The following is a 24,981-nucleotide window of genomic DNA, read 5'->3' as shown; positions in this document are numbered from 1 at the left end:
TTAAGCTCCTTTTACAATCATAAATTACAGATTAAAGTGGTACTTCGGTGCATTAAAGTGGAATCTAAACCATATGTTAACCATCGGTTCTTTGAAATTTCAAAATAAAATTGTTCCAATCACAGCTCTAACCGCTATCCGGAATAATTACTCGTGAAAATTTGTCTCAGTTTCGTACAATATTCTCATCTTGTGGGTATACAGTGTATATATATATACTATACACACTCGCAAGTAAGTAGATGCTGGGTGAAATGAGCTAGCAGAAAAGATCATTAACGGACAGTTAAGAGCCTGAAGCGAAGCTCAGATGGGCCGGCCTCCATCTATGCTCTCAGCTTTTCCCACATACTCGCATCATCAGCACAGCACCACAGACTCTGAAAGGTGACTACTTATAGTCGTATGAATGTCGGGGCCGGTGTGTGTGTGTGTATGGTTGTGTCTGTGTTTGCTGCATATCTTTTACGAGTTTTCGACTTGGCTAGTTAAGGTTTTGAACCTGTTCTTTTGCTTACAGTTGCCTGCTCTGCGCTGCGTTGCGTTGCTCCTTCTATCCCTCTTGTTTTTTTTTTTTCAGAGATCGCTCGCTATTATTAACGATCATTATGAAGTTTTAACTTAAGTGGTCAATTAACATTTGCATGCCTGAAATCGGAATTGGAATTGGAAATTAGTGTATAACTAATTAATGCACAACGAGAGAAAAAGAGCCAAACGAAAGAGTGGACTGGAGTGGAGTCGGAGTGGAGTCGAGTGGAGTCCCAAATGTTCGCACCGATCTTCTTGGAATCAACTTACAAGTTTGGTTCATTAGGGGGGGGCACACAACCAACGCGTTGTTGTTGATGAAGTGTTAAAGTCCGGCTGGGCCAATCGAATGCATTTTGGGGCAATTTAAGTTTACTGTGACACAATCCATTCAAGGAGTGACAGAGCATGACGCGGTACAAGCCCCAGTTCTCCGTGCTCCGTTCCCCGTTCCCGTTTCATATATGAATCTAGAGCTTGATTGCTTTGTTAGCCTTTAATTGATTTACGCCCATTCATTGCCCCCTTCCCTTCCCCTGCTGCAGTTCATCATCATCATGTTTTTCATTTCTTTTCTTTTCGTTCGTTTTCCTTTTGGTTTCGCTCTATTATCATGTCAAGGCATATTATATTACACCCCGTCCGTCATTTATAAATCATGCTCAATATTTTGATTGGAGCTCATTTCAGTGGCAGCGCCAGCGCCCCTGTGTACTCGTATCTTTCTCTGTTGCTTGGCGGAGAGATACGGTAGTGGTGATTTTTTTTGTGTTTGGGGGGCGACAGACGGCAGCTTTTGTGGCATGAGACAGTTATAAGTGTATCAGTTATCGAAGTTAGTTAGTTTATTTCCGTATTCCAGCCATTGAATCTACTCTTATTTCACAAAATCTTTCATTTTTAGCGGGAATTGCTGGATCTAATCGTCGAGATATACATAGTTAGTGTAGGTTACCCCACTAGCGTGGTCTTAGACACAGAACACACACACCAGCACACGTACTTGTGGTCCGGCGTCCATGATTAGATACTCTAGCCTCAGCCCCCGATTAGATACTGCTGCTCCTCTGCATACATACATACATATATGTACACACATATATTCGTAGAATATGTACTCGAACACTACAATTCTCAACGCTGACGACGCTTTGGACATTTCTTCCACTTCTCCAAAACAGAGAAATTGCCTCGAACCGATCGGAAAAACTGATATCAGCTATTACTATATTTTTGGATCTCTAAGATGATTACCATTGGTCAATAGACATGGGGTTCACAGCCCAGACTGACAGACTTTTCAAGTGTTCTTCTGTGTGTTTGGAGCCACATTCTCGCTGCGGTAGCAACTCCAGCCAACCCCAAACCCCAAATCCAAATCAGATGTCAGATGTGAGATATGCAACGATATGAAATTCATTTCAACGCTTACGCTTGCCCCTCGAGCCATCCATTCAATCGACTGTCAATGGGCGTTTGCCGGCTGGAATTGTTTGGCTTTTGTTTGACTTTGAATCGATCGTTATTGGTTTTCAAGCGGGAGAGTGCTTTTTGGGATGTGGTTTGAATGGTGTGTAAATGGTGACATTATCATGTGGCCGGCCATGTGTGTGGATACCGCAAGTGTTCTGGTCACAATTTCGATTAGCACTCGGCCTGAGGACTTGAAGTGCTGTGGTGTGCTGTGCTTTGCCCTGCCCTATCGAGTATTGCCTGATTTAATTTTTTAGATTGGCCGATGATTGTTGCCTTGTGAAATTGCCGCTGACTTGGCACCTTTTTTCTGCCGCTGATTCGACCATTAGATCGCTTAGAATATTCTCAAAAGAATTATGAAATAGCAAGAGTAGTTTAGGGCTTGGCCAGTCAGATTTATTATGAGTAGATGTTGTCTGTATGTAAGAAAATATGTGCGAAAAATCAAAGCCAGCCACCACCAATCACCTTGCACAAGGTCGGAGTAAATTCTTCTAGATTCTACATACAAATATGCTGCAAATAAGGGGATCTAACATATCGCAGCTCCCAGCAATGAATCGAATGCATTATCAGAATGAGAATTAATCTACGGCGTTCGGCAAGAAGCCTCCCACTGATTTAATTGATTTATACAATTTTTAATTGGAAGACTCCAAAAGGGGTGGGGTGGAGAATACATATTTCAACCGGGAGCAATACGTGTATTTCATTAGAGTCGCTCCTAAGTTCATTAACAGGTGTTATATTCGTTCTGGTTACGTTGGTCGTTTCGTTTCGTTCGGTTCCGCCATTGGGGATCGTTTCCACCAGACGACCGCAGCTAACGCATTTTTTGTTTCCCTGATTAGATTAACCCCCTCTTTACAGAGAGGCTCCCGCCGTCGTCGCCAAGTAAAGCACCCAAGCAACACCAACTACATAAAAATGAGTACCACTGTGCCAAGAAACAGTAAAATTTAAAAGCCTGTAAACGCTTTTACGATCCCTATTCCTTGGTGTGCATTACGAGTGTGTTTTTGGGTCATATATCTCCCCCTATAAATGTTTGCCTTCTATGCATGGGCTTTCTCACTGCCCCCCACCCCCTCACTGAGACCACCATAGACACGTTGCTCTGGTCACTCTTGACAATAGCTTCGGTTGTGTTTGTCATACACACACACAGTACCATGTGTACTATGGATGTTGTGTGAGAGTGTGAAGAGAGAGAGAGAGAGAGAAAAGAGTGCATGTCTCTCGGGGCGAGATCAGCATCCAATGCTCTTCCACCTTATCAGCAAAGGCGTGAATTAAATGCAGCGAATTGCAAGCAAAAGAATACGAGTACAAAAGGGGAATATACCAAGTACTGGCCAAACGAGGCAGCAGCTGCTTTATACATACTATCTGTTAAATATTTGGTATACATAGGATATATAATCCAATCTGCAAGGTGATCTGAACAGGTACGACTTAAAGTTCCGCACAATTATGACGGCCATAAACCAATGAAAGGTAAATGTAAAACGAACTTTGCTCTTCGATTCGATCACGTTTCTGCAATTTGTAGGCATTTAATTTTTTTCCATTTTGGAAGATTATGTCCGTTCATATCTGGTTTCACATTTCTATAATTTCGGATTATGAACACTTAACATGGACAGGAAAAAAAACGAAACCCAACCTGATGCTACGGATAGTTAGCTATAATCGTAAATCATGGTGGAGGGGGGAAGGGTAAGGCAGGAGGAGGATAGCATCATAAAAAGTGAATTTTTGTCACTAAAATGCTGAAAAGAAGAAATTAAGAAACGAAACGCAAGACGAAAAAAGAAGCGGAACCATAAAATATATTTTTTATTGGTTCCTCTTCTGCCGCCCGTTCCTCCGTCCACGCTGTCTTCTTTCTATAAGGTTTACCTGCACACAAACACACACCATCCTCTGCCCTCCCCCCTCTTTCCCATGGGCGGCGCCGGTCGACCGTCGACCAAAAGAGGGGCCGAGTACAGATCTCTCTCTCTCCTCTCTTTCTGTCTCTTACTGATGTCATCCCAAAACGCGTCGCGTAGCGTAGCATCTTGTCGTTGCTGATGCTGCAAAAAAAAGAATTTATGACCATTTCTCTGCCGCCGCCTGTTCATTTATCCACATCGACATCCAGCAGCTCGCTCTCGCTCTGGTCTGTCGTGCTCTCCGTCCTTCCTTCCGCTGTGATCTCTTTTTCGGTTTTCTACACGCACAATTGAAAAAAACTAGTTTTGTACGCCTTGTTTGCTCTTCTTGGGATTTATGATGGATAAGGACACGGACGACATCTTTACCTGACAGTATTAGAGGTATCTAAAGGATCTAATGCTGCCCGGTAAGATGTGAACAGATGTCCTTGCGAATAGCAAAACGTGTTTTCGTCACAGCACTGTTTTCGTGTTTTCCGTTTTTGTTATTTTTCATTATTTTCTCGCTTTTTTATGTACATATTTATTGCCGGGAATTCTTGTTAATTATTATCGAGTGCGACGGCTCAAAGTTCCCAGTTTTCGAAAACCTTGGAACCGCCGCTCGTTTCCCCGATAAGAAGTTTTTTTATTCTCTTCGAGCGTTACTTATAATCGGTTTAAGTTTTTCGGTTGGGATTATCTTCGGCTCCGTCTGGGGCTGGGGTCTGCGCCAAAGCAAGGGCCTTGAAATGTATTGATTTTTCCCTTGGCTCAAAAGTGGGTTGACAAACCCACTCAGTTAAGTACTACGAAGGTTGTGCATTTTCTCGCGTGTGTGTAAACTTTAACTTTGTACCGGCGCGCGTGATGCTGATGCTCCCTGAGAGACGAGACGAGGCGGCTGGGGAGGCTGAGCGCGATGAGGAGGGCGAGACGCCTACTTGGACTCTTTCAAGCAAATACGATGGAAAGTGTACAGAACTATGTATACACACACATGTTCATACGTGCATGTGTTTTGTACATCTGGTATTGGAGACTGGAACTGAACTCGAAAGAGTGTGGAAGCGATGGCGCTATTTAGTTGATGTTATTTATAATTAAATTGAAGCTGGCGCCAGTCGGACACCCGATAAATGCAATTATTATTACTTTTACGAGTGGAGCACCTATACACACACACACACATACACGCACCCGAACACACAGCACAGGGGGAGATGGGGGTGTTTGTGCTTGCGATTTGTTGGAAATGACAGCTTTGCTGTGACACAGTTTATTGAATAGCTGTTATTCTCTTTTTTTCGGCCACCGGAAATATGCACAATAACGCCCGCGCGGCAAACACACAAATATGTACATGTGTAGGTACAGGCCGTCCACGATGTGCAAGAGCACTGAAGCTCCACCAGAACCCCACCGGCGGGATCGGGCGCCAAAAACGAATTAACCGAACGAATCGAAAAATTGAAAGCTCCGAGCGCCGGCATGGCTCGGCATGGCTACGATCTTCGGTCCGATCGCGCGAACTGGTTGCATGCAACATGTTTGAGGCAGCGCTGCCTGCTGTCAGTTACGTTTACGTGTCTTTGTCGCCACGTAACGGTTGTCTCTGTGTCTTCGGTTGGGGCTTGGAAAAAATGAAGAACAGAGTTATTATGCCTCCGATCCGATCGCGCAGACTGGTAGCATGCAACATGTTTGAGGCAGCGCAGTCTGCCGCCTACCGTTACGTTTACTACTATTTTTGTCGCCGTCGTAACGGTTTTCTCTGCTTCTTCGGCTCGGGCTTGGAAATAATGAAGAGAAATGCTCAATTATTATGCCTCTCACTCACACCTCTTTGGCGTATATTTCAGCTGGAAACATTCTTGAAACCAACCCGCTGCCGCCTTCCCTTCCCTATGCCCTGCTCCTGCTGATTTTTCGGCGATTATAAAATCGTGACACGAAGCTTTATTTCCGTCGGCGATTGCTTTCATTAACACATTGGGGGGAATGTCTTGTGGTTTTTTTCAGACATTTTAGTGTGTTTCAATTTTGGAAAATTTGACTAATAGCTGGTGCTGTTAATGCAAATCTCTGAGTCATGAGCCTTGTCCCCACGTCCACGTGTTGCCGTCCGATGCTGGAAATGTGTGAAGCACGCGTGGGCCTGACCGAGGTGTTAAATTCTTCACTCGCACACGCACACGGATGCAGAGAAATTTGAATTCGTTAGGTGTTGGTGTGAGCGTTCCGTTTCTTCTTGGTTTCTGGAGAGCTTCTTCGGGATTACACTGGACACTTGGGGCAGCACGCGGAAAATTGCAACTGACCGAGAATCCGGACGCGCACTTGTCTGTTTGGCCCTTCTTTGGATTTCCTCGAAGTTTATTTTTTTGTGAGTGGTGACTGCGGACGAGGAGGAACAGACACGTCCGTCAGAGCGCGCGATCAAAATTTGTCTTGTCATTGAACGGTTGTAATTTTTTGTACACCCCTCTCTAGCGGTTTAAATGTGATTGCGTTTGGTATGAGTATTATTAAAGCGCGAACGACGTCAGACATGTTGGCTCTCAGACAGCTGTTCTATTCGTTATCGCTCTCTTTCTCTCTCTCTCCGGCGCCGCTTCTGGCTATATTTTTTGTCGCATTTCTATTAGCTTACCGTTTGATGTGTTTTTGTTGCTGTTGCCGGGTGTGCACATTCTAGCCATCTCGCTTTGGCACGCTGTTTGCTTTCATGCCTGTTGTTCCGTTTCGTTTGCTAGCTATCTATCTCCCTCTGAGCGAACATGTTGCACCGCATGGTTGAGACGACGACGGTACGTTAAGGTTGCTCGTTTTCCCCGTCGCTACGCACTCCTGGAAAAACGTAATAGGTCATGTGGACAATTACGTGGTATTTCGGCTGGCGAAAGTGAATCTCTGTCATTTCTGGTTACTCTTTATTGTTTCCTTCGCAATGCAATGCAATAATTTCTACCCGTCTGACGACTGGACCAGAAACCATGTTTATGGTTCCAATTAATAAGAGCAAAGAAAGCCCTCGTTCTGAGCAAGGTGTATTAATGGCGTAGCTTTTATATTGTTTGTAAATACATACATACATATATAGCCCATCTGAATATTATATTTCTTAAGGGTTCTAAAATGCCTCATCACCCCTACTCGCAATCGTGTTTATTTTCTACTCTGCGCGTGCCTTAAATGTCTTGATTCTCCTGGAAATCTTTTGTTTTTTCAATTGAAAACCCTTCGCTCATTAGCAGGATCATGTGAGAGTGCAAAACATATGTACATACATACATATGTGTATCGCATTCCAGGTAGGGTATCATAATCAGCAGCCGCAGCTTACAAATTGTGTACCCCAAACAGCTTTCTGGACTTTCTGCTTTTGCTTTTTGTTGTTTTACTTGTCTTTCCTTTCCCGTTCAATGTGCATACGTCATCCGAATCTCTTTTGCGCGAACTCAAGCTCAGTCCGCAGTCCTCTTATTCGTAGGTGCCCCCCTACCCCTGCCCGACACGACACCCATATCTGGTTTATAACTATTCATTTATTGTGTGTTTCTCCTTTTTCATTTATTTTTTTCCCTCCCAATGGACACATCTTTGGGCTGGGGAAACCTTTGCAAAGCGCCCGCAGCTCATGTGGTCCTTCCCATCTTGTACATGCGTCCGTTCATCAGCAGTTCTTATAAGTAGTGCATATCCAACAACAGTCGGGAAACTCGATATCCGTTATAACGCCTCTTCCAGAGCACAGTGCGACCGTAATTGGTATTTGACAACTATGTAGGGTACATTTCAGAAATGAGTAGCGTATTCAAAACAGAGTTCGCATACGAATTCGGATGATACTTGCTAGTGAATGAATGCGTTGCCTGCATTGTCCGTACAATGCAGAGCGCCGCACACAAGAGGGTCTTGCTCAAATTCGCCCACTTTCAAGTCGCCCTTTGTGCCCTTGCAGCCACCGCCTGGAATAGTGGAAAGATGGACACCTCCTTGAACAAAGAGAATATGGAATAAGGGGAGCGAGTTACTTGCGCCTGGCTCCAGTTTTTTCCAGTGCACCAGAGAATTTGCCAATGGGATGAGCATGAGCCCCATTACAATTAAGGTAACCTTCATTTTCTCACTGGAACTGTCGTTGCAAACAAGTGGAAAGCTATTGATTGTTGGTCGCCTGGTGGCATGTGCCCTTTATAGCACTTTATACTACGATGCTCCAGTCCCCGATTCGCTGTGATTGTTTCCTGTTCTGCCATAACATTTCGCAGAAATTTTTAATACTTTTACATGGATTTTTCTTAAGGGAGAATATGATCCGAACAGCAATTTGACACACGTCGCAAGTGCAAGTGCAACTGGAAATCACCTAAGCCACCTGCTTCTAAAGTTTCCTATGCCTATCGTTTTTAGTTTATTAAAGTTCATATCTCAGGGATGCGATCAGGAAAAGTATCGTCGAGGAGCTCTAATGTAGAAAAATAAATTCTTACTAGTATTTGAAGATCTAGCAAATTTTCGATCAGAAATATGAGGATTTATTGTATAACTTTTTCTTTCGTTTAGTGGGGGCTTTGGAGACTTTGAATTGGAGAGACTTTTATATGGCAGAGCCGTATAACGTAAAACGTTTTCCTGGGAATCGCAGGTGGGTGGCCGGCTTCTTGTGATAAACTAAATATTTCCTATAAAAGAAAGTACCAGCCACAATCAAGTTTAGTGAGTTTAGAGACTGGAGCTAACTGTCTGGCTTCTCTTTTTAATCATGGCTATCCTGAAGTGCATTAGCATTCTGATGGTGGTTGTGCCCTGCACGCTTTCGTTGCTTGTCTGGGTAAAATATCCATCCGATCCACCTGGCAACTGCACTTTGCCAGACGGCAAAGTAATTGAAGTAGGTACCCATGTCAGTCACGACGACATGTGTGCCAACTATTTTTGTTGGAAGCCGGACGGAACTGCCGTGATTTCATAGTAAGTGACACACTTTGATCTAACATTTCTCGATTAATCAAAATGGATACTCTCCATGCAGCTGCCAAATCCCTGTCCCGTTCCAGGAGTGCAACGAAACGGGCGTATGGACGTATGGGCCTTATCCCGATTGCTGTTATCAATGTTCCCAGTACGTTGATTGTTGATTTAAACGTACAATAAACCTTCAGAAACACTACTTTGCAAAAGATTTGTATCAGAACTTTTGTTGAACCAAGTGAACCAATCTAATCCAAGAAATTACCAAAACAACAATTTGACACCCGTTGCAAGTGCAAATGGAAATCACCTAAAGTCACCTGCTTCTAAAGTTTCCTATTCCAAATGTAATAGTTAAGAATAGTTGGAGACATCGATCTGCAAGATATGTATATACATACATTTTTATTGTATAAAGTTTGCATCAGGTTTTTCCCGGGAATTGCAAATATTAGAAATATGGGAAATATTGGCTATAAAAGGAAGTGCCAGCTACAGTTCTGTTCATTGAGTTAGACACTGGATCTAACTGACTGACGACTGGCTTTGTCTTTGGTCATGGCTATACTGAGGTGCATTTTCATTCTGATGGTGGCCGTGTCCTGCACGCTTTCGTTGGTAGCCTGGAATAAGTATCCAAACAATGATGGTGGATGCACTTTACCAGACGGCCGTGCAATTGATTTTCAGCAAGTTGTCCATCACACAGCTATGTGTGGCAACTATATATGCTGGAATGAGGACGGAACAACCGCCTTAAATTAGTAAGTGACACAATCGGATCTACGATTTCTTGAATAATTAAAACGGATCCTGTCCATGCAGTTGCCAAGCCTCCATCCCGTTCCAGGAGTGCAACGAAACTGGCGTCAACACCAATCACGTTTTTCCCGATTGCTGTTGGCAATGCGTTCAGTACGTTAAATGTTAGTTATAATCGTACATACATATGTATGTATAATAATCTGTAATCGTATACAAATTTGTTGCTTAAATAAACCATCGTAATAATTTGCAAGAGATTTTTATCAGAACTTTTGTGGAAGTCTAAGTGAAGAGAGTTCGTTGCCGTGGGCTGCCTTGGACCAATTATCGTTGAAGAGCCTTAAAGTGGGGGCTTCTGTGTGGGCGCCCGTGCTGGTGCTTTTGTATCTCCTGTTCCCGCCACCTTGCTGCAGTCATCCTTGTGGCATATCCAACAGCAGTCGGGATAGTCGATCGTTGTCGACACGCCAATACCAGCGCACTCTGCGAATGTTGCTGGGATTTGGCAGCTACATTGGAAAGGAATCGGAATCGGAATATTACATTACAAAGGGTCGTCGATTAGTGGAGACTGGCCACATGGCTGGATACTTGCTAGTGGATGATGCCGTTCCCAGAATCGTTACTGCAAGAAAAGATGCCGCAAACTTTGTCGTCTTGCACCGAATTACCCGGCAAGATGTCACCCTTTGGTGTCTTGCAGCCCTTGCCATCTGAAATAATTCGAATATTACGTTTCTCAATAGCGATGTAGAGGCGTGAGTTACCTGCACTCTTTCCCAAATTAACTTTGTGCACCAGAGCACTAGCCAGGGCCATGAGGCCAATCAGGATAAGCAGAAGAATGTATTTCATTGTCGGAACAACCTATGGATCTGTGGAACAACCGACACAACCAGTGGAAATCGTTTGATTGCTTGTCCCTTTGCGGGAGGGCCCTTTTATAGGCCCCCAACCATTCAACTCGATTTCGCGACTGCCATTTGATACACACCTGGACGTACGCCCAGCAGCTCCCTCATACGGAATGTACGTAGTATATTCGAGCATAGTACATTCTGTTTTTGGGCGGGGCGGGCTAAGATGAGACCCGTTGCAAGTCTCAGTTTGATTTATTCGGCCATGATTAAATTAATGATTTTAAATGGGCAAATAAATAATCGAAATACAAATTGAATCAATAGCTAGCGCTAAAGTGGCGCCTCCGTCGTAGCTTGCTCATTTTTGGCACAGTTCACCTCCGTAACGCAAAGCCAACAACAATCGGGCCAATCCGCATCAGTCTTAACGCCGCCTCCATCACATGATGCGAAAGTGGCTGGAATTTGACAGCTATGTACATATATGTACGAGTGTATATTAGAGGATAATCATGGATTCTTTAATGGAATATGGGAGGGGGGGGAATACTTGCTATTGGATGAGGGCGTCGCCTTTATTGTTTTGACATACAAAAACGCCGCACGTCTTTGGGTCCTTCATCGTTTGGTCTATTTTTATATCAGTTCCCTCATTGTTGCAGCCTTCTTCTGAAATATTTCCAAAAAATTACCCCGTTGATTGAGCAGAATATGGAGGATGCAAATTAGTGAATTACCTGCGCCAGGTTCTAATTTGACATAGTGCACCAGAGCATCGACCGGGGACATGGTGAGCATGAGCCCAATTAGAATTCGAATTAGGGTGCGTGTATAATTCATTTTTAATTTAAATTTCGATTCTGCAACTGCTGATGCAACGAGTAAAAAGCATATGATGGCTGGCACCCCGATTGATGGGGCCCTTTATAGTAATTCCTAAAACTGATATAACTGAGATTCCCCACACCACAAATCGATTTGGTACCCCTGGCCACATGCCACATGCTAAACCTGAACATTTCGCGGAAATTCTCCATACTCGAATATGCGTTTTCTTCAAGGGAAATTATCCATGTGCTGTTCGTGATGGTTAGGCTAGTGTTCGTGATTGATTTCCAAAGAATTTGAAGGAAAAGCTGCCACCCCAAAACACATTCCCCTCCGAGCTCCGAGTGCTAAGTTTTTAAGGGGGTTTTTCATTTAATATTGTCGCAGGAAAGTGCGAAAGATCATCTATAAAATATATGTGTGTACGATTGAGGTTTAGGGTTTGGGGTTTGGGGTTTGGGTGGCTGTGGCTACCAAGCGTTCGCTTCCTCCTCGACTCCATTATTGCTTCCCAAGGGGTGGTGTTGACGACTTTTGCGTACAGTCGAATCGCCGGTATTGGATGCCTTCTGCCTGGCCTCAACGGCGGCACAGGCAGCCTTATAAGCAGCCTGTTTGGTCTTCTCGTAGTCTTCGTGGGCGACCTGCAGCTGCTTCCGGAGCAGTGTAATCCGGTTTTGAGCTGCCTCCAGCAGCTGCGTCTTGGAAGCCATCTCCTGCTGGACTCCTATGGCCACAGCCTGGATGTTCTGCAGGTTCTGCTCGAAGGTTTTGTGCAACTCGCTGAAAGCCTGGTACTGCTGGGTGGCCAAACGGGACGCATCCATGGCCGCCTTCATATTCATCTCCGAGCCCTGCAGTGCGGTGTTCTCCTGCTCGATCACGGCGCCGGCCTCGTTCACCTCCTGCTCCAGCTGATCGACCATCATCTGCTTTCCCATTAGAGCCGCCTCCGCTGCCTTGGCCGATTGGAACGCCTTCTCGGCCAACTCCAGCTTGATGTGCTGGGCCGCGGCCAATCCTGCTGCCCCCTGCGCCTCGTTGGCCGCCTTTGCGTCCTGCGCCGCCTGAATGGCTATGGCGGAGGACTTTTCCTTGGGATCGCCGGGCTTGAAGATCTCTTTGACATTGCACCCCGCCCCCGTATCGCACTGCTTGGCAATGCCAGCAGGTTCACTGCCAGAGGAGCTTTCCTCACCAGCGAGACGCGCATCTCCTCCCGCCGCGAAGCTAATGGGGGCAAAGTCCTCGAGCAAATGATGTGGCCTGGCCATTCGCTTGTGTAGTGCTCGATGTCTCTGCTGATGGAGGAGGTTTAGAGGTTTTGGAGGAGCTTTAGAAGGTGGGCAATGGACACCCTTACCTTGGCCAATCGATAGCCGGCTGTACTTGAGAGCAGCAGCGGCAGATAAACGAAAATAAGCAAGTCTCGCGCTCGCATGAATTGATCAGGAATGCTCAGAATTCGATTCCATGTAATAATTAATATTCTATATAAGCAGTTGAGTAGTTACTAAAAGTCGCCTAGTTGGGGATTCCCTTTCGGCTGGGACTATGTTTACATGGGGAAGTCTCAGTAGTACAGCCGCTGGTGGTTTTCTGATGGAATGTTAAATGATTTGCTTTAATGGCATTCGCACGAAGAAAGCTGTCGCAGGATTATGGGTGAACGGAACGGAAACCCATTGCGTGGTACCGAGAAGTCACAGTTTTCATTTGAATCACAGGTTCTCTTCCACCTGCTGCAGCTTACTTGAATATGGTCTATAAAAGCCAGTGTTTGGCGAGTGGTGTTAGCTGTCTGTCATCATGGTTATCCTGCGCAGCAACCTCATTCTGTTGTTGCTCGCAGTCGGAGCGAATGCGTTGGTTCACTACCAAAAATTTCCTGGCGATGCTGAAGAAGAGTCCTGCGTACACCCTGATGGTGCTATTAAAAAGGGCGAATACATTCAGCACGCAGACTTTTGTGGCATTATATACTGCATGACCGCGGATGGCGACACCCTGATTCATTAGTAAGTATCTCTACCTCCCGTTGTGAACCCGTTGAATAACCAATTCAATATGGAAATTCTCTTTAATTCCTTAGTTGCCAGCTGCCAGCCACGTTCATGAAGTGCGACGAAACTGGCGTAAAAACGGATGAAGATTATCCTGATTGTTGTTGGAGATGTGTCAAGTATAAAAAATGCGAATAAACTCGCATATAGATCTATCTATCTATCTGTATATTAAGGGTATAACAGCCAAAGCTGTATAGCAACATAAATGAATTAACATTGGTGTGAAAAGTAGTTAAAACCCATTGCTAAAAGCATTCGAATCTATCTATCTTTCTGTCTATGTGTGTGTATCTGTTTTTGTGCTCTGAGAGCGTTGTATCTCACAGATGCAGGCTGCTGCATTCTAAAGTGTCTGCAAAGTGATGAGCACGCGGCATTTACAGCCCTCGTACAGCCATAACAAAAAGAGCACAGAATACACAGAATACAACATATAGAATACGGCTAAAAACATACCAATAAGTATATATGTACATACGTACGTACATAGAGCTGCGAGCTGCTGGCTACAAAAATGCGAACTATGCCACAAGTAAATGCTAAAACTAAAAGCGAACCGCGCGCCGGCTAGAACTGACGGCTAGACAGAGGTGGACATGGACAGAGATACAAAGACGGACGGACGGATGGACCAGTGAGCAAAATAGAGAATAGTTCTTGGGGGCGCCATTTAAGAGACGAGCGGGAACAAAGCCAATTCTCAGTCGGCCATCGCGAAAGCGAAATGTCAAAATGTTAAAAGTTAAATGAAAAGAAGGGGGAGGATAACATGAACAAAGGGACGGGGAAAGTTGCTTCTACTTGGAGGATAGGGCAGTAAATTGGAGTAATGGATATATGGCTTTATTTGCTTTATGAAACCCACTGAATATTCTTGTGTAACAGCAAAAGCTTCAAGAGAGATCGAGATCTTTATATTCAGCGAACTTCCTGAACCCAGATCTCCCCTCTGCACTCTTCTAGACTCTTCTTAATAGATTCCATTATTTACTATAGCCATTGCATTTTGTAGCTCAAAGTTCAGCGGGGTTCAAGAATAGATTTCACTCGATTGCCCTGTGGGATTCATGCGCCCAGAACCTGACCATCATACATACTCGTACTGTCAGTGCTGTGCTGTGCTGTGCTGTGCTGTGCTGGGGAGGGGGAACTGTACCCGATTAGAAGGTTCCACTGTATAGAGCTGACCGACTGATAGCGTGGTCACATCGCCGCCATCACACTCTCGAGTCTCTCCGGTCGATTACGTTGTGTGAGTGTATTTCAGAGCCTCTGCAACTGTGTCAAATGGCACATAAACGTTTTGAAAAATGAAATATGAAATAACATTCACTTGCATTGGGTGTACTCGCATTTGGGAGACCGATAACCCCACGTGGCCACCCCAAAGAAAATGTTCTCGCTGAACTGATTATCGACTGACTGCCTGCCTGCCTGCCTGCCTGCCTCTCTCTGTCACATTCTTCGTGTGTCTGTTGTATGTATTTTTAATGCCCTTATTAAAATAGAACATCGATTTGTGATTACTGGTTTTGAAAATTGAAATCTGCTTATCAGCCACAGCAGCAGGCACAGGCATAGGCACAGGCCAAGACCAAGCTCTAGCTTAGCGTAGACAGCAGCAGGAGCAGCACCAGCGATAAGGCAACTGTTGCTGCGAGAGATTGTATGTCAAAGTTCAGATATGTGAGCCCTTACGAACCCCCACTATCGACTGTCAAAATAATAGACTATGACATGGGCCTGATTAGCTTTAATCGGGAGTAAAGTTCAAATCTACACTACGGTTCCGTGCATATTGTAAATACATATGTATGTACATATGTACAATGTACATACTCGTATGATTTGTGTGGACGGGACCCATTTAATCGAAACAAATGGGGCTAGTTTTAGACGACTAAAAAGACATAATTTAGTCGATCTATGTCACGGGAAACGGAAAATTCGACGGAAATTGATTTCAACTTGAGGGCTATATTTCCTGCTTGATTGCGGGCTTATTGTTAAAGTAAGATCTTGTTAATACGTGGTTAAAGTGGATCGACTGCCCTCAAATGATACGATTTTTAATTACCTGTAATTGTTTTACTATATAGAAAGCAGAAGCCTTTAACCAAAGGGAACAAAACTTATGCATCAATTCAATGCAACCCAGAGATGGGGGAACCAACTATTAACTATTACATGAACCAATAAGTTGGAAGGGATGGTGTGAAGGCCGACGCTTTTAATACCCTTGCAGTTGGATTGTTCCCATGCCAGCATATGCCATACTGATCCGATCTGTGCCTTACGGATTGGAGGCTCTCTACAAAAACATGCGAAAATTATACGTAAGTAAACCTTATGGCTCTGGGAGATGTTTGCTTCTGTGATCAGAAGCGTTATACCCACTGAAATGCTTTAATAAGTGGCCGCAAAAGGACACACGCATGGGGCCGAGAGCGAGAAATGCCGCTGGCTGGCCATAAATGAGTAATTGCTGACAATATGTATGTCCAGGGTCCAGTGACCAGTGGTCAGTGGCCATTGGAGCAGAAGCCTTGACTTGGCGTTGCGCCCGCTGTGCTGGGTTCTGTACGCGAGATGTCTATGATGGGGTCCCAGTACCATTTTTAGACAGAACAAGAACCCAAACGAGAACAGTATTCAAAAGGAGAGACAGTCTCGCGAGCCGAGTGCTCAGATACCCTTTCAGATCCATGCTAAGGGAAACTGCACCATTTTAGGCAGCAGCATATTCGTATCAAATATTGATAGTACCACAATTTAGTAGTAATAGCACATGGCAGACTATGAGCGAACAAAACATACATCAAGGGGCAATGAAGAGGCTCTGGCTAATGCTAGTGTATATGCCGGGTAAAAATGTCCATGCCAGGTATTCAATTACATACATTGCAAAGGCACCGTACCCCGCCTATTCACAGCCAAGCCAAGCCAAACCAAGCCAAAGAAAACTTCTGCAGAAAAATACTCGGAGTTATGGAGTTTTTGAAGTCGGCTTCCGGGTAAAGATGCCACCAGCTCCAGCTCCAACTCCAGCTCCGACTCTCAGCCCAAACTCGAATGTCTCTCTCTCTAACGGTTTGGGCATTGCGTTAATGATACTTGTTTGTATCTCTCCATCTGTCTGCCTGTGTCTCTATCTCGGTCTTTGACTCTGTCTCTCTTTTGCAGCTATGGCTATGGCTATGGCTTTGGCTCTGCGATGCGCACACGCCTCATGTTGACAAACTCACTTAACAAACAGTAATTTTTCTCGCTTCATTGGGCGTCTTGTCTACGGGTAAAAAGAAGCCTGTAAAGCGAGCATGCTTGCGGTTTTGTTGGCCGTCTCAAGTCTGGGCTGCCTGCTGACGGTTAAATAAATAGAAAATGCATTGTACCATAGCCGCAGCAGGGGCACGACCACGACCACTTGTACTTGGCGTTTCCATTGTCGCTGGCCGATAGAATCGATGTTTGACTTGCTCTACAGAACGATGATCGTTGGTTACGGATAAAGCATTGAATTTGCTGTCCAAAATGTCGCATGGCAGCTTTGCAAGCTTACTGTATAACAGTTGAGGAATTCCCAGAGCGCCGCGCTGCGACGGGAGAGCGTTCCAGTTCCAATATTCACACTCCTCTCTCTCTTTACAGTTGACTGCGATGCAGCTGCTGGCGTGGTTGGGAGATCTGATCTCCAAGCAATTTTGTGTACGGGAATGCACGGGAATGTAAGGGACGGGAGGGCGAGTGTTGGCGGGTTGGTGACAAAAGAGAAAATTACATGCAAGCTGCGACACATTAGGCGCGACGCGACAATAATATTTCTATTGGGAGAAAACTTCACACTTAATGTACTTTGCACAGAGAGAATAAAAGTAAAAAAAAACCAAAGCCCACGCCAAAATGTACTAAAACAGAGAAAACCTCTAAAGTTGTTGCACATTCTGGCAATGCAATGCCCCACCATGCCCCATGCCCCCCCCCAGACCAGCAGACGGAGACGCCGCCGACTAGTCAACGCTTTAAGGAATATGCCAGCAAATAATTAAAACATTTTTAAAAATAGTTTTGCCATATGGATGACGACGACGATGAGGACCGACCGACCGGCTGGGTGATGTGACGTGGTCAGGCCTCCACCACCACCACCACCTCCACCCTCCACCCCCATATCCACACCCACTTCCAACCATTTGCAGAGGCAACAAAACAAAAGCAAACAAATATTTGTCTGGTCGTCTCCGTCTGTGCATTGACCGTACCGTACCGTACCACACTTACTACAGACATGCACTCGTGCTCGTATCTGTTGTACGAGTATTTGCAGATGCAGAACAGAACGCACTGGCAGACCAGACGCAGTTTCTGCACTCCCGTACTCTGCGACAAAGAGCCTGCCTCTGACATACATCCATCCTAGCCATCTACATATTGATGTACATGTGTATGTACATACATATGTATGCCTCTCCAACCAGAGAACAATCCATTTAGACTTTGTCCCGTTCCTTGGCGGCTTTCGTCTTTCGCATTGCCATCAGCCCATCCATCCCTTGTGCCAAGTTCAAAATTGTATGCTTTGCAATTTTAGTGTTCTGCCTCCTGCCTTTCCCCAAAAAGATACTCAACTGTTTTTTTTTCTTCAGTTTTTTGAGCTTTTTGGTTGTACATATGTATGTAGTAATTGTATTTGTTTTTTGTTCTTGTGCTTGTTCTTGTAAGGTGCCAGAAATAGTTTTGTGGCAAAAACAGCGCCAGCCAAGTGCTAATGTTATTGCTTTAGTCAAAGTGGCTAAAAAGTATCTGCCAGCATGACTCTGGGCCCTCACTGTTCTGTGTGTCTGTATCTGTATTTGTGTATCTCTGTGCATCCATGTATCCATGTTTCGGCTGCGATGCCGAGCCAATTTATTTTCATGTTTCTTATATTTTTGGGATTTTGTTTGTGCGTGGCGAAAAACTTACAAATGAAAATTGTAATATTTTCGACAGCAAACAAATTTCAGCTGTCTGGGACACGTTTGTTGGATCATTTTTTATATAGGCCTGCCATCATCTGGCAGGAGGGAGCTCCAAGAGTCAGCTGCGCTGGAACTGAAATTAGTGGAGAATTTGCAGCAAAGATTTGCCACTCTCCCCCGTTCCCTGAAGTAGTTGAGCTTTTCACAAGATATACTCTACTTATTACTGCGGATATATTCATACATATCCACCTATGCTGTTTTGCCCCACTCATAGTCAATCAATTATAAAATCAAATGGGGTAAAAATGTAACAGAGAAAACCGCAAAAGCTTCCCTTTGTCGCTAATTCGTTTTGAAAACATTTTCCGCCTCGCCGTCGACGTCAATTGGCGCCACTTGCACACCCTTCCAACGGACAGCAGAGAGGCAGCAAGAGAGTGGGGCAGCAGGTGGTGCTGCTGTATGCACTGAGCGTAGCAAGAATCGAAACAAAATGTAATAGTTAATAAATTACTTAGACGAACACAGAATAATAAATCGATTGGATTAGCAATTAAAATGGCACAAAAACAAATCGAGTATCAGCGACTAGCTTGAGGATCCGAAGCTATTGATACCCTTGCACATCCATTGATCCCATGGCAGTTGCTAGACACTCGCATCTGTTATACAGTTTGGGTGCAGTAGCAATACCCTCTGAAAGGGTATGAGAAAGCAAAGCCACAAAGCTGATACTGGAACCGAGTGCATCTGGGCCAATCCAAACGAATGCAATGCAATCCAATCGAATCGCTCTGAGGCTGGGGGTCCAGGGAAATCTCTTAATTACTTGGCAGTTTGCTCTCGTCGTCGTCGCTAGCGTAGCTATCGTCGCTGGCAACAGGTGCTCTCGGGGATTGCTTATTAACTCATTATAAAAGCATTTCAGAGCGGTTCGATTCGCCTCCGACACTCGCACATCACATCTTTAGAAATGCGTGCCGCCGCAGCGACATTCACTTGCACTGTCGGCCACTAGGAGGGGTCTCAAGCGAGTGTCTCTAGGGAATTATTTGCTTTTTCCCAATAAGAAATGGTTAGTGTGGAAGTTTTGGCAAAACCCCTGCAAGATCGCATGAGTAGGCAAATCAAATTCCTGGTAAATCCGTTACTCTCTTTAATTCTCACAAATTTCAAATATTTCCGTGCACGCCTGAATCACCCTCGTGTAAATATGTATGCAGAGGCTTTCCGTACATTGCATCGCTTCTATCGCTTCTTCATACTCGTGGCAAAACATTGTGAAATGCAAATTTAATTTGCTAAATGATTCGCCCAGGCAGACAGTCAGACAGACAGACAGATCTGGGAAACTTGTTTTGCGTGAGTGTGCAATTAATGGCCGTCATTTGTATATTCCATCCATCATAAGTTTATTTAGTTAATGAGAATTTGTTCTACCACTTGCCCCGTTGGTCAGTCCCTGCCCCTCCCACTCCCTTCCCACTATGTGGAATGGCAACAAAATGTACTTGGACTGTGTCCGTTTTGAGAATTCCAGATGATATTCCTGCCATGATATAACCGTAACTGCAACAAATTTAAATAAAACTTCCAGGAAACTCATATTTAGAAGGTTCTCCAGTAACGGAATCGATACTTCCGCAGCCGGCCAGCAAGTGTTTCCCACAAACATTCTCAGACCAAAATATAATACCTATTTATATGTACAATACATAAGATAAGTTCCATATACACATAGATACATATGTATGTGGGGGAATATCTGTATGTGTATATGCGAGTGTGAATATCAGTGACCACAATGATCGTCGAGTGGAGTGCCGGGCTAGTGCTATATGATACATTTGTCACCATACATATATCGTAATATACATATGTACATATGCATATATACATATGTATAAATATACCCCATAACGTAAGCACAGAAACTGCCAAGATCAGCTGATTTCTTGGGCCCTGACTGAATGAATGGGGACAACTTGATATGCTATTTTTCGAGTTTAATTCCTTCACTGGAAAGTTGTCCATTGTCCGTCAATTGAGTCATCATCGTAGCACAGCACAGCACAGAACAGAACAGAACAGACCCCCGTCTCAGTACCAATAACAATATGCATATCCACCCTGTCATAATAAATATTAAAGGCATTTGGGTGCCGCTCTACGGTTATTGGATATACTAGCGGATATATGTATGTACATATGTACAAGGAGGAATGAATGGTGGGGGGAACATCCACTTTGCTACCCAGCAAATTCTTCTCATAATCCCCATAATATGATATCTACAAACAGAACTTGAATTTCAGCAAAGAAGCAGATGGGAAAGTGCACTTTACTTCAGCTGTGGATTGGGCTAAACATTTTATTTGGATCTGGAGCAATCAATCTCAATCAAGATCAGCTTGCAGCAGAGATAATCACAATAATTATTGGATTTTCCAACAGGCATTAAACATTAGAAAATTGCAAATTTAACTTTTACAAAATAAATTGATGAAATTTTCTAAAGACAAGGTTTGATAATGATAATTTCATAATATAATAAAGCAGATAGCAATGAAAGTGAGAGCACTCATTGCTTCGCTATTAAGCAAGAGAGCACCAAATTTGACAGATTGAAACGACCGGGGGGATATACTTTCTAATCTATTTTTGTAGTCAGACGTATACAAACTTTCGTTCTGACTGTGATGCATTGAATGGGATGGGGGGAACGGAAATACATGGTTCTAGGTTGTTCCGAAATGTTTAAGGAGAATCCATTGCCAGAAGTAGCACATTTCCTGTGTGTTCTGTGTTTGCCATTGATGCACTTTGGGCAAGTGTCAAAAGGTGTCACCCGAACCACCCAGAGGTGTGACATTTTCTGTTGTTTCTTCTCTCTTTTTTTTTGTTGACAGCTTTCGGGAATAATGTGACAGGACAGAACGGGGCATGTCGGCTACCAGAGTTGTCTTTTTGTTTTTCTACCGCCAGACACCAACTACTACCATCCATCGTGAGGTGCCACCGATGACGATGATGACGACGACGTTGACAGCAGAAATAAGAGCCACCTACAAAGTGTACACAAATAGTTGGGTACTTCTGCCACAGGCAACAAACAAACAAACAAACAAATGAACAAATATTTGCCCATAGTGCGATGAGAAAGACAAGAAAGTCTGGTGGGGAGCCCTGAAGAGCGATAAAATGGCATTTATTGTATGATAAATATATACATATACATATGTATACATATATAGGTATACTCGTAATACTTTGTAGCCATCCGATAAATGGGCTACAGACGTGTTGTCTACGACATTCGGCACAGCAGCGATAAAGCATGCAGACAGACGGTGGGGATAAGAGGGTCAAGTAATGGTAATAGAGAGGGAGGAGAAACTGAAACTGAAACAGAACATTCAAGTGTCAAAGTGACAGTTCTCGAATTGATTGCAGAGCCCATTGGACCATTGTGCATGTTTGTGTGTGTGCGACTGTGCTCGGGTGATAAATACTCCCTTTGGAAAGACTTAGCAAAGAGTCATTGGGTTATCTTGAAGTCGTGCTGCTCGCCAGAGATAGACACCAAGATAGTTGGCACATATATATGTACATATATGTATATGTATGTAGGTTCTCTATGACAATATATGTATGTAAACATGTTCTCCATGTACGATGATCGACAGCCGCCACGTGGGGACAAAGCTGTGGACGAAGTTCATGCGCAGTCAATTGTCATGATCTGTCGAGTAAATCCCTCGCATAAACCCATACTTGTGTGTGGGCAACCTATCCTCTTTTTGTGTTCACTTGTATCAGTGTGGAATATAAATTATATGCGGAAAATCGCATGGCATTCTTGGCATAGCTCCGCGTATTGGAATTGAATCGATACATAAACACCCCACAGACCAGAAAGTTATTAGATATATTTATGAATGTATGTTGGGGGCCCCCGCTGGCTGTCAAAAATCGCCAAACAAATTGAATACGATACACAGAGACGAGTGAGCCGTGGGACGGTACAGAGGGTGTGCGAAGGAGATGGCAAACTGCGTGCCTAACGAACGTAACAAATGCACCAAAGCAGAAAATAAGGAAATTTATGGACGCGTCCCCAACCAGAGCAGAAGGTGACCAACAAACACACACACACACCCCACACACACACACCTGGAGCCAGCCCCAGCTCCGAGTCGAAGCCGAAGCCGAAGTCGCAGTCCAACGAAATAAATGAAGTGCCATGTGAAAATATTTCACACGTGCTAAGGTCCGCCGCTCTAAACATGAGTTCTGGCTACAATTTGTGGGATTGTGTTGTTGCCAGGGCTGATCGGTCTGGTTGTTGTTTCGGTCTCCATTAGATACAAATCGGCGGTGCTGTTGCGGTTCATTAATTCCGCGGCGTTTGACAAATGCAGCGCCAGGAAACGACACAGAACCACAGAAACCAAGGCGACCGACCGACCGACCCATGGACTGATTTGAATACATACTCGTACATACATACATATGTACATATGTGTACATGTGTGTATCGCTTTCTGCTTTCTGTCGATGTGCGGGCCATTTGCATTTTTAAACGATTTTCTCATTTGGGGTTCTTGTTGTATTTTTTCTTCATTGTTGTTGCTACAATTATGTAAGAAAGCGCTGATATATATTTTTTGTTTGGGACATTTCGGGTCGGATTGTCAGCATTTTGAGCCTGAGCCCCACCGCAATCAGCGATAAGGAGAAGCCGCCGGCCGGGAAGGGAGCTCAGCTCAGCTCGCAGAGGGATAGAGAGCGGGAGTGCGGTGACGCGGTGGAGCGACGCTGTATAACATAACTGCACATGTTTCGATTGCCACGCCCCGTACATAATTCCAGCATACCAAGGCAAGGCAGAAGCAAAACCGAAGAACTAACGGAATGGGTGGGAGGGGGCCAGTGGTGTGTGGTTTGTAGCGTAGCGGGTCTTGAAAGACCCTCCCCGGCCCGATACTTGTGTGCCTGGCAATGTATGAAAATTAATGTTTGCAATCTGTAAAATCCTGTAAAGCGTAACTCAAACTTGCCACACAAAAAAAGTACACACACACACACACATAGATGGACTGGAGCAGGCAGCTGAAATCTGGAAGCTGGAAGGCCGCTCTCTTGCTATTAGTGATGGAAGCTTGGCCAATCGATATCGATACCAATGACCAATGATAACGGTTGCCTATCGCTGTCCTTAAATGTCCTTTGACTGTCTTGTCCCACATGCAGATAATTTCTCGATAGGCATCGGCACGCGAACTGCCATCACTAGACAGTCACCGCCAAAAGCGTTTTTGCATCGCTCTTATTTTTGCGTCTCTTATTCGTTTATTTTTGTTTGCCGTCATCTTACATTAACACCGTTACATGGTTTTATTTTTATTTTGTGCAATTTATTCGCGCCACGGAAACGTCAAGCAGTGCCAAGGCGAATCGGCAGCATACCCTCACAGCGCCTAGCAGACGGCACAGGAGCAATAAAATCCCCACCATTCGGAAAGTGTATGGCGGCTTCGGTTGGCCGCCGCTTGCTTTTGGGGATTTTTTTAAATTTTAATTAAAATTGTGGCCAAGTGAAATTTTTGCGCTCTTCGGTGTGGAAGGAAGCGCCGTTCCACGGTTGCTCCGGCTGGCCTGGCTCTACACCCCCCTGCCCGCACAGCATTTCTGCTGCTGCTGCTGCATGTTGCATGTGTTGCAGGTTTTACAAGACGGGCGACATGTACAACATGCTTGTTTCTTTCTCTCCATCTCGCACACACACACACACACACACTGGCACTGGCACTGGCAATGGCATAAAGCGAAATGATCGACGACGTTGCAAAGTATTAAAGTCAGCGCGACACAATCTGCATATTAAAGAAAAAAACGCAAAACAAAAAAAAAAAAAAGAATAACTGCAACAGCAACAGCAACTTGTTGCACAAACACATGCGCATATCCAGAAATTAATACACGCCTGACAGGCTCACAATCAGAGTGCAACTGCAGCGGAGACTGCGAGACTGCGGCTCGAACCGGACTGGCTGACTGGCTCTGGTTTGGGCTTGGGCCCAAACAAACCGTCCCATGCAGGTGTTTGGCCTGGCCTAGAGAACCGGAAGAGACTGGACAGGACATTGCTCTGTATCTCTGTATCTCTCTCTCTCGCTCGCTCTCTCTCCTGTCTCTCTCGATGTGCCGCCACTACAGCTGATTGGATTAGCTGTGAATTGTGCCAATTCATGATGCTGCTGCTACGGCTGCCTGCCACAGGCATTTCATAAGTTTCCTTTTGCTTTTCGTTTTCCGTTCGAGTATATTGCCATATGCATTCTGGTTGAACTTTTGCCACAACATCCGCTGCGCTGCGCTGCGTTGCGAGTCGGGGCGACAAATTCAAATGAAATGTTGCATATGTAACATATGCACCTCTCCCCCCACTTCCCCCACTCTTGTTCACCAGACAACAGAAACTTATTGATATGCTTGGGTTTTACTTGATTTTACTCACAAAACCAGAAACGAAGCTCACTTTGGCATGCAGAAGCTATAGATCGGGCATTCCTTTGCCAGTCATCCGATTTTGATT

The 24,981-nt window shown here is 44.6% G+C and overlaps 5 protein-coding genes and 1 long non-coding RNA gene across 8 annotated transcripts in view; 3 read left to right on the top strand and 3 right to left on the bottom strand.

Annotated features, from left to right (window-relative positions):
* Nucleotides 1-7,456: 7,456 nt before the first annotated feature.
* On the bottom strand, nt 7,457-8,111 carry LOC121404157. Of its 2 annotated transcripts, none has more exons than XR_005967764.1 (3): nt 7,964-8,111; nt 7,779-7,897; nt 7,457-7,708 (listed from the first exon to the last, which is right to left on the bottom strand). XR_005967764.1 is itself a non-coding variant. In XM_041593303.1 (3 exons), exons 1-3 carry the CDS (start codon nt 8,049-8,051, stop codon nt 7,603-7,605), a joined length of 309 nt encoding a protein of 102 aa, XP_041449237.1. In that variant the 5' UTR covers nt 8,052-8,109; the 3' UTR covers nt 7,457-7,602. The 2 variants fall into 2 exon arrangements, 1 of the variants encoding a protein (XP_041449237.1); XM_041593303.1 differs by having other exon boundaries at nt 7,783-7,897; nt 7,964-8,109.
* Nucleotides 8,112-8,632: 521 nt separating this feature from the next.
* On the top strand, nt 8,633-9,919 carry LOC111079375. The gene is made up of 3 exons (XR_005967765.1): nt 8,633-8,903; nt 8,965-9,667; nt 9,729-9,919. It is a non-coding gene; the product is annotated as an uncharacterized LOC111079375 (long non-coding RNA).
* On the bottom strand, nt 9,914-10,629 carry LOC111079371. Its single transcript, XM_022374537.2, has 3 exons — nt 10,436-10,629; nt 10,264-10,381; nt 9,914-10,177 (listed from the first exon to the last, which is right to left on the bottom strand). The coding sequence occupies exons 1-3, from the start codon at nt 10,521-10,523 to the stop codon at nt 10,009-10,011; spliced, it is 375 nt and encodes a 124-aa protein (XP_022230229.1). The 5' UTR covers nt 10,524-10,629; the 3' UTR covers nt 9,914-10,008.
* Nucleotides 10,630-10,749: 120 nt separating this feature from the next.
* On the bottom strand, nt 10,750-12,877 carry LOC111079372. Of its 2 annotated transcripts, none has more exons than XM_041593302.1 (4): nt 12,720-12,877; nt 11,266-12,654; nt 11,079-11,197; nt 10,750-11,000 (listed from the first exon to the last, which is right to left on the bottom strand). In XM_041593302.1, the coding sequence occupies exons 1-2, from the start codon at nt 12,795-12,797 to the stop codon at nt 11,827-11,829; spliced, it is 906 nt and encodes a 301-aa protein (XP_041449236.1). In that variant the 5' UTR covers nt 12,798-12,877; the 3' UTR covers nt 10,750-11,000; nt 11,079-11,197; nt 11,266-11,826. The 2 variants fall into 2 exon arrangements, with proteins under 2 accessions (XP_041449236.1, XP_041449235.1); XM_041593301.1 differs by having other exon boundaries at nt 11,266-12,657; nt 12,720-12,875.
* A 270-nt stretch (nt 12,878-13,147) lies between these two features.
* Nucleotides 13,148-13,681, top strand: LOC111079374. The gene is made up of 2 exons (XM_022374540.2): nt 13,148-13,374; nt 13,449-13,681. The coding sequence occupies exons 1-2, from the start codon at nt 13,166-13,168 to the stop codon at nt 13,555-13,557; spliced, it is 318 nt and encodes a 105-aa protein (XP_022230232.2). The 5' UTR covers nt 13,148-13,165; the 3' UTR covers nt 13,558-13,681.
* A 1,767-nt stretch (nt 13,682-15,448) lies between these two features.
* The window catches only part of LOC111073842, a 28,866-nt gene continuing 19,333 nt past the window's right edge, over nt 15,449-24,981 (top strand). Inside the window, exon 1 of the mRNA XM_041593300.1 lies at nt 15,449-15,758. Coding sequence (XP_041449234.1) covers nt 15,681-15,758 — 78 coding nt within the window. The 5' untranslated portion in view covers nt 15,449-15,680. The remainder of the gene's footprint in view (nt 15,759-24,981) is intronic.

Source organism: Drosophila obscura, unplaced genomic scaffold (genome assembly GCF_018151105.1).
Source record: "Drosophila obscura isolate BZ-5 IFL unplaced genomic scaffold, ASM1815110v1 contig_186, whole genome shotgun sequence".
Classification (NCBI taxonomy): domain Eukaryota; kingdom Metazoa; phylum Arthropoda; class Insecta; order Diptera; family Drosophilidae; genus Drosophila; species Drosophila obscura.
This window is presented reverse-complemented; position numbering and strand designations above follow the sequence as displayed.

Bases quoted from the DNA above. Each gene is read 5' to 3' on its own strand.
- LOC121404157 (XM_041593303.1), bottom strand. From the start codon at position 8,051: ATGAAGGTTACCTTAATTGTAATGGGGCTCATGCTCATCCCATTGGCA. The intron at 7,898-7,963 runs GTAACTCGCTCC...CCACTATTCCAG, and splicing joins AAAACTGGAGCCAGGCGCAA to GCGGTGGCTGCAAGGGCACA. The intron at 7,709-7,782 runs GCAAGTATCATC...TACCCTACATAG, and splicing joins GGCAACGCATTCATTCACTA to TTGTCAAATACCAATTACGG.
- LOC111079371 (XM_022374537.2), bottom strand. From the start codon at position 10,523: ATGAAATACATTCTTCTGCTTATCCTGATTGGCCTCATGGCCCTGGCT. The intron at 10,382-10,435 runs GTAACTCACGCC...GAATTATTTCAG, and splicing joins TAATTTGGGAAAGAGTGCAG to ATGGCAAGGGCTGCAAGACA. The intron at 10,178-10,263 runs GCAAGTATCCAG...TTTCCAATGTAG, and splicing joins GGGAACGGCATCATCCACTA to CTGCCAAATCCCAGCAACAT.
- LOC111079372 (XM_041593301.1), bottom strand. From the start codon at position 12,797: ATGCGAGCGCGAGACTTGCTTATTTTCGTTTATCTGCCGCTGCTGCTC. The intron at 12,658-12,719 runs GTAAGGGTGTCC...CTCCTCCATCAG, and splicing joins CCGGCTATCGATTGGCCAAG to CAGAGACATCGAGCACTACA.
- LOC111079374 (XM_022374540.2), top strand. From the start codon at position 13,166: ATGGTTATCCTGCGCAGCAACCTCATTCTGTTGTTGCTCGCAGTCGGA. The intron at 13,375-13,448 runs GTAAGTATCTCT...TTAATTCCTTAG, and splicing joins GGCGACACCCTGATTCATTA to TTGCCAGCTGCCAGCCACGT.